Below are 7,146 nucleotides of genomic sequence, written 5' to 3'. Positions count from 1 at the left end.
GCCCTTTTCTCTTACTGAATGTAAAGATCAGACATACTGTACAGGTTGTTGTATATCTTCTATCATACCATCTGCTGCTCCCTTCCTCTCTCCCATTGATGACAAACACACATACACTGAGTGTACAAAACATGAACAACATATTTTGCCCTCCGAACAGCCTCAATTCGTCGGGGCATGGACTCTACAAGGTGTTGAAAGCGTTCCACAGGGATGCTGGCCCAGGTTGACTCCAATGCTGCCCACATTTGCGTCAAGTTGGCTGGATGCCCTTTGGGAGGTGGACCATTCTTGATACACACAGGAAACTGTTGAGTGTGAAAAAGCCAGCAGTGTTGCAGTTCTTGATACACTCAAACTGGTGCACCTGGCACCTACTACCATACCCCATTGAAAGGCACTTAAATATTTTGTCTTGCCCATTCACCCTCGGAATGGCACACAGACAATCCATGTCTCAATTGTCTCAAGGCTTAAAAATTGTTCTTTAACCGGTCTCCTCCCCTTCATCTACACTGATTGAAGTGGATTTAACAAGTGACATCAATAAGGTATCATAGTATTCACCTGGTCAGTCTGTCATGGAAAGGTGTTACTTTTACATTTTAGTCATTTAGCAGACGCTCTTATCCAGAGCGACTTACAGTAGTGAATGCATACATTTTTATTTATTTATTTTTTCATACTGGCCCCCCGTGGGAATCAAACCCACAACCCTGGCGTTGCAAACACCATGCTCTACCAACTGAGCCACAGGGAAGGCCTGTGTTCCTAATGTTTTGTACACTCAGTGTATAATGAATCAACACGTTGGATCTCATCCTCTATTAATCCCTTCTGTCGTCCTTCTGTTTTGGTTGTTTTCATTTTCCATCCTGTGTTCTCCACTCGGGAGGAGTGGGCAGAGGTACTGAATGCTGTCATTGACAGTGTAGTTCAGTCTATTGTAGGCCGTAGACATCATACATCATATAGAAAGTAGCTTAGTGAGAGACTTGTGTGGTGTTCCATGTTTGTCAGCTGTTTGTGATTAGTAGATGACTAGATGTGATGGCCGAACCCCTGCTCACCAGTTCTCCCCCCCTCTCCCTCCAGTTGGAGGATGACATTGTGGCCAAGCCCAACTACTTTGCCACCATGAAGAACTTTGCCTTGCAGCTCTCCTCCGAGGACTGGATGATCCTCGAGTTCTCCCAGCTCGGCTTCATCGGTAACACGCGCGCACACACACACAAACAAACTCTGGGCATTTAGCAACCCTCTAACAAGCTATTAGTCAGCAATTAATGGTCCTTAACGAACGGTCACTGAGGCTTAACGAGGAATCCTTGACCCTTAACGAACACTGACTGTCAGTTAAAAATGAAAAAAAGTCAAACATCAGGAGACTTTTGGAGTGTAAAAAAAAAAGAGCAAGGTTTGAATAGCCAGCCCACTGGTTTTCCTTCTCTCTCTCCCTCCTTCCCCTCTTTCACCTTCCTTTCCCTCGATCTCCATTCCCCATACCCCCCCTCTTTCCACTCTCCCTCCCCATCTACCTTTCTCCTTCTCTCAGGTAAGATGTTCCAGGCTCCAGATCTCAATCTGATCGTAGAGTTTATCTTCATGTTCTATAAGGAGAAGCCCATTGATTGGCTACTGGACCACATCCTCTGGGTCAAAGTGTGTAACCCAGAGAAAGACGCAGTACGTACACACCCTGTTTGGTTGTTTGTGTGTGTGGTATCTTAATCAACTCTCTTGACTCTCTCTCCATCTACCCTTTCTCCCTACAGAAGCACTGTGAGCGGCAGAAGTCGAGTCTGCGTGTGCGGTTCAGGCCCTCTCTCTTTCAACATGTGGGGCTGCATTCCTCTCTGGCCGGAAAGATCCAGAAACTCACTGTGGGTCATAAACCTCTATCACACTCCCTTTAGATATCTCGCCCTGCATCAGCCTTTGATCAAATTTTCTGTACCATATTTCCTAAATACCCCCAATCACTACCCTGATATGTCCTCAACCGACCAACTCACGGCCATTATACTAGGCCATGCTGACCCCCCCCCCCCCCCCCCCCCCTGGTATGACCACTTCCTGTCATCTCTGCTGGTGTCTCACTTCCTCTTCCTGTTTAGGATAAGGACTTCCTGAAACCCTTGCTCCATAAAATCCACGTGAACCCGCCTGCTGAGGTGTCCACGTCTCTCAAGGTACATCACCTTTAACCTCTATGGGCTACGTGGGACGCTAGCGTCCCAACCGTGGTACACACTATCAACAGCCAGTGAAATATCAGGGCGGCAAATTCAAAACAACAAAATCTCAATGTTCATATTTCTCAAACATAGAACTATTTTACACCATTTTAAAGATACACTTCTCCTTAATCCAACCACATTGTCCGATTTTCAAAAAGGCTTTATGGCGAAAGCATAAAGTTAGATTATGTTAGGACAGAGCCTAAACAACAAAAACCACAGCCATTTTCCAAGCAGGAGAGGCGTCACAAAAAACAGAAATACAGCTAAAATGAAGCACTGACCTTTGACGATCTTCATCAGATGACACTCCTAGGACTCAATGTTACACAATACATGTATGTTTTGTTCGATAAACTTAATATATATTTCCAAAAACCCCATTTTACATTGACGCGTGATGTTCAGAAAATATTTTGCCTCACACTTCCGGTGAATGAGCACAACAATTTACAAAAATACTCATCATAAACGTTGATAAAATATGAAACTGTTATTCAAAGAATTATAGATAAACATCTCCTTAATGCAACCGCTGTGACAGATTTCAAAAAAGCTTCACGGGGAAAGCACACTTTGCAATAGTCTGAGTACTGCGCTCAGAAAACCAAACCAGAAATACAGATACCCGCCATTTTGGAGTAATCTAAAAATCATAAATGGCATTATAAATATTCACGTACCTTTGATCTTCATCAGAATGCACTCTCAGGAATCCCAGGTCTACAATAAATGTTGTATTGTTCGATAAAGTCCATAATTTATGTCCAAATACCTCCTTGTTGTTTGCGCGTTCAGTAAGCTACTCCAAATGTAGGAAGCGCGACGGAAAGTCAAAAAAAGTTATATTTATGTTTGTAGAAACATGTCAAACGTTGTATAGCATCAATCTTTAGGGCCTTTTTAACATAAAACTTCAATAATATTCCAACCGGACGATTTCAATGTCTTGAAAAATGTTACCTTAAATGTTGTCTTAAAAACAGCTACCTCATCACGTGAATGCGCGCCACTGAACTCATGTCATTTTCTGAGTCACCAACTTCCCGGCCTTCTTGTTCGCTCTCTGTTCACTGCAAAAGCCTGAAACAAGGTTCTAGACTGTTGACATCTAGTGGAAGCCTTAGGAAGTGCAAAATGAACCCTAAGTCACTGTGTTAGATAGGCAATGACTTAAAGACTACAAGCATCAGATTTCCCACTTCCTGGTTGGATTTTTCTCAGGTTTTTGCCTGCCATATGAGTTCTGTTATACTCAGACATCATTCAAACAGTTTTAGAAACTTCAGAGTGTTTGTCTATCCAAATCTACTAATAATATGCAAATATTTGACTCTGGGCCCGAGTATTAGGCAGTTTACTCTGGGCACACTTTTCATCCGAGAGTGAAAATACTGCCCCTTATACCTTAAGTTAAAACACAAATGTCTACCATGGCCTTATGAGTTGAAAAATGTCTATTGTTTTAACGCCTGTTTCATTATTGGCTTTTTATTTCAATAAGGTAGTATGCCCGGTATTGAGTGTTTGGAATGCGTTTTAAAAGTTTGATTTGTATAATTATTTGCGAAGTGTACTGAAAGGTTTTGAGTGCATTTAGCTAATGTTGTGCTGTGTAGGTGTACCAGGGCCACACGCTAGACAAGACCTACTTAGGAGAAGACTTCTTCTGGGCCATCAACCCTACTGCTGGAGACTACGTCCTCTTCAAGTTCGACAGGCCCGTCAGCATAGAGAGGTGAGGAGGGAGTTTGTGTGCACGCACGCTTTGTGTGTGTGTGTGTCATTTCTGAGAGGGAAAAGGGAGGGCGTGCCCCACACACTCTTCCACAAGCTTTAGCGTGCCTGTCTCTCTGGGGCTCAGTGTGCTAATGAGTGTTCTAAAATAAGAATTCCCAGGACTGCCGCGTAGGAGAGGGAGAGATTCACGGAAAGAAAGAGCGGAATGGTTTGGAGGGTGAAAGAAAGGGCTAGGTGATGACACAGTCTTCCCTGTGGCTCAGTTGGTAGAGCATGGTGTGTGCAACGCCAGGGTTGTGGGTTCGATTCCCATGGGGGGCCAGTACAAACAAAAAAAATGCATGAAATGAAATGTATGCATTCACTACTGTAAGTCGCTCTGGATAAGAGCGTCTGCTAAATGACTAAAATGTAAATGGGATGTGGAGGAAGGGGCTGGGTGAGGGGGTGTGGAGGAAGGGGCTGGGTGAGGGGGTGTGGAAGGGATGAATGAGAAGAAAGAGGTGTTAGAAGTCAGGGAGTTTCAGAGAGACAGAAGGAGAGACAGAAGGAGAGACCAACTCATCACTGTTTCATGTGTAGTGTTTCTGTTCACAGCAGTCCGTGACCTCTCTCCAGTGTTGGTGTCTGGGCTTGATTTGCACCTGTTAGCCATGTGATGTGTGACAAGATTCATTAACAGCTTAAGTGGAGGGGTGTGTGTGTGCTCGTGTGCTATTGCTACCTCAGGCTAGTTTAGACTTGTCAGATGTGTCGTTCTAAAAGCACAGCACATTGTGTGACAGGACGGTGTTGCGTGTAAGGAAGGTGTGAGTATGCGTATTCATGAGTGTGCCATGGGACGTGAATATACATTAATAGGTGTTGTGTGATTGGCAGGTTCCTGTTCCGCAGTGGGAACCAGGAACACCCTGGGGACAGGATAGAGAACACCACCGTAGAGATACTGCCCTTCTTGGTAAGACGACAACATTCAGACAACATTCAGATGACGGTGTGCAATGATGTGTAAACAGAGGCAGGGCACTTGTCTGATTTGGTTTATTGACCGATCACTCAATGTGTATCGATTTAGTTATTGACAAGATCATGAGCATTGCCTGCTCCAATCAATATCAGTGCAGGAGGCGGGAGATGAGCACAGTGTGTAGTTTTCTGTATGTTAGCGTTAACAAGGCTCTCTACCTAGTGTATGCAGAACATTACACAAATAATCCCAAAATGTCTGCCTGAAGGAAACTGGACCAAAGACCAAAGAGAAGTACAAGCGAACTGAAGACCGCTACTACAGAATCGGTGAGTGGATAAGCACCAACCCTCCTCTCCTGTTAGCTTTCTCTACTCAGAACGCACCCTGATCCCATTACCCACTCGCATTTTTCCTGCCACAGACTGATAAACAATGTACAAACTCAATACCAGCTCTTATTCCCCTTCTCTCTCTCCCCTCCTTCCCTCCCTAGGTCAGTTTGAGAAGGGTGTGGCGGAGGGGGCTGTAGACTCCTCCTTCAACCCGGTGGTGGCGCTGCGTCTCTCTGTCATCAAAGACTCTGCTGTCTGGGCCATCCTCAGCGAGGTCAGCCAATCACACAGCGTCATCTGTCTTTATCTTTTATCTATTGTTCTATGTACCCAGGGTAATGTTATCCTGTATAACGACAGGTGTATGTGTGTGACATGTCTGTGTTCCTCTGTGTGTCTCTGTAGATCCACATAAAAAAGCTACCAGGCTGACATAAGGCGGGGGGCCACAATCCAGGCCCCCGGCCCCGGGGTGCTCGCAGACGCGCCTAAAACTTACTTACCAGGGGCCCTCTGGCAACCAGCAGTGACATCCTCAGAGCACACCAGAGCCACTCCTCTCAGGGCTTCCGTCTGAGGACACTCTCATTCAATCTCTTACTCGCTTTCTCACTTGCTCTCTCTCTCACTCTGGCTCTCCTTCTCTCACTTGCTCTATCTTTTTGCATAAATGTGAATACTACTGTACAAAAAAGAGACGTTTAAAATATCAGAAGGAATTGGGTGTGTCCTGCAGAATTCCGTTCCCAGCTCTAACAGTTGAGGTAACTGTGTGTTACACAGAGGGCTTGTGACTCGGAGAGACTGACCTGAGGGGCTGATGTCACCCAAACACTGGTGCAAAGTAGGTGCTCACTGCTCCATGTGCTCTCTACCATCCCCATCTCTGGTCTGGTACGCTGGGGTATTGCACTGTCACTGGAGCCACAGTAGAGCCCCCTGCTGGTGACTGAAGAATGTCTATTAGCCTCACGGACCTGTTGCTTTTTGTTGTTTTCCACAGGGTTGTGTGTTCTTGCTAAACAGCAAGTAATAGACCAAGTAAGTTGTCAGTCATCTTATGGTGGAGGATAACTGCCTTTCTTTTAAGGGAATTACAATGACGATGGCAAACAAAATGTGGTTCCCGCGTCTTTAAAGTGACAGGTCTGCCAAACTATCTCTTGATGAAGAATGCTCTGGGTAAAAGTAACCTGTAGGCGCAGATCTAGGGTCAGCCTACCTGTCCCGGTCCCAACCCTAACCATTCTAGGGCAAAAATCTGAAACCTACATTACCTAAGAGCTGTGTCTGGGACAGTTTAATCCTATTCATTATTAAATGAATAATCTTGGTGACTGAAGGAAACCATATTTATCATTCTACTTCATTTGACAGGAAGCCAGGCTGAAAGACCTGTGTCCTTTTAGTGGTAAACCAATCACTTTGGCCTGGACTTTGCTTACCTGAAGGGATATTGCTATATTGATGATATTATTATTACTACTATGACAATGATCTATGAAGGTGAATTAATTTATTTGAAATAAATCCTTAATTTGTACAAGAGGTTAAAAGTCAGAACTTGTATTTGTTATTCTGTGAAGCGTTTATACTACAGTAGTTATGTGCCTGCACCTGCTCTTTTTGTTCTGAAAATGAATAATTGTTTTCACAGCTTGGTGTTCCATGTTTTCTTGTCTGCTGGTTGGTTCAGATAGAGGTTGGCTCCAACTGCTGGTCCAGAGTCCGTTTTTGGATGACCTTTCCTAGATAGTCAAAGTTAAAATGAGAGATGTCAGAACAGTCCTTAAAGCTAGAACCCTTAATTGAAACATTAAGTTCAACCTGCCTCTGGTAAAAATTTTTTTAAAAGGCTGAGATT

General features: G+C 44.4%; 1 protein-coding gene across 1 annotated transcript in view; it reads left to right on the top strand.

Annotated features, from left to right (window-relative positions):
- Nucleotides 1–6,830, top strand: part of mgat4a (alpha-1,3-mannosyl-glycoprotein 4-beta-N-acetylglucosaminyltransferase A) — a 49,289-nt gene extending 42,459 nt beyond the window's left edge. The window contains 9 exon segments of the mRNA NM_001173641.1: nt 1,096–1,210; nt 1,556–1,686; nt 1,776–1,883; nt 2,118–2,192; nt 3,860–3,978; nt 4,860–4,938; nt 5,216–5,276; nt 5,444–5,556; nt 5,688–6,830. Coding sequence (NP_001167112.1) covers nt 1,096–1,210; nt 1,556–1,686; nt 1,776–1,883; nt 2,118–2,192; nt 3,860–3,978; nt 4,860–4,938; nt 5,216–5,276; nt 5,444–5,556; nt 5,688–5,714 — 828 coding nt within the window. The 3' untranslated portion in view covers nt 5,715–6,830.
- Nucleotides 6,831–7,146: the final 316 nt, after the last annotated feature.

Source organism: Salmo salar, chromosome 21 (assembly GCF_965601325.2).
Source record: "Salmo salar chromosome 21, fSalSal1, whole genome shotgun sequence".
Classification (NCBI taxonomy): Eukaryota; Metazoa; Chordata; class Actinopteri; order Salmoniformes; family Salmonidae; genus Salmo; species Salmo salar.
This window is presented reverse-complemented; position numbering and strand designations above follow the sequence as displayed.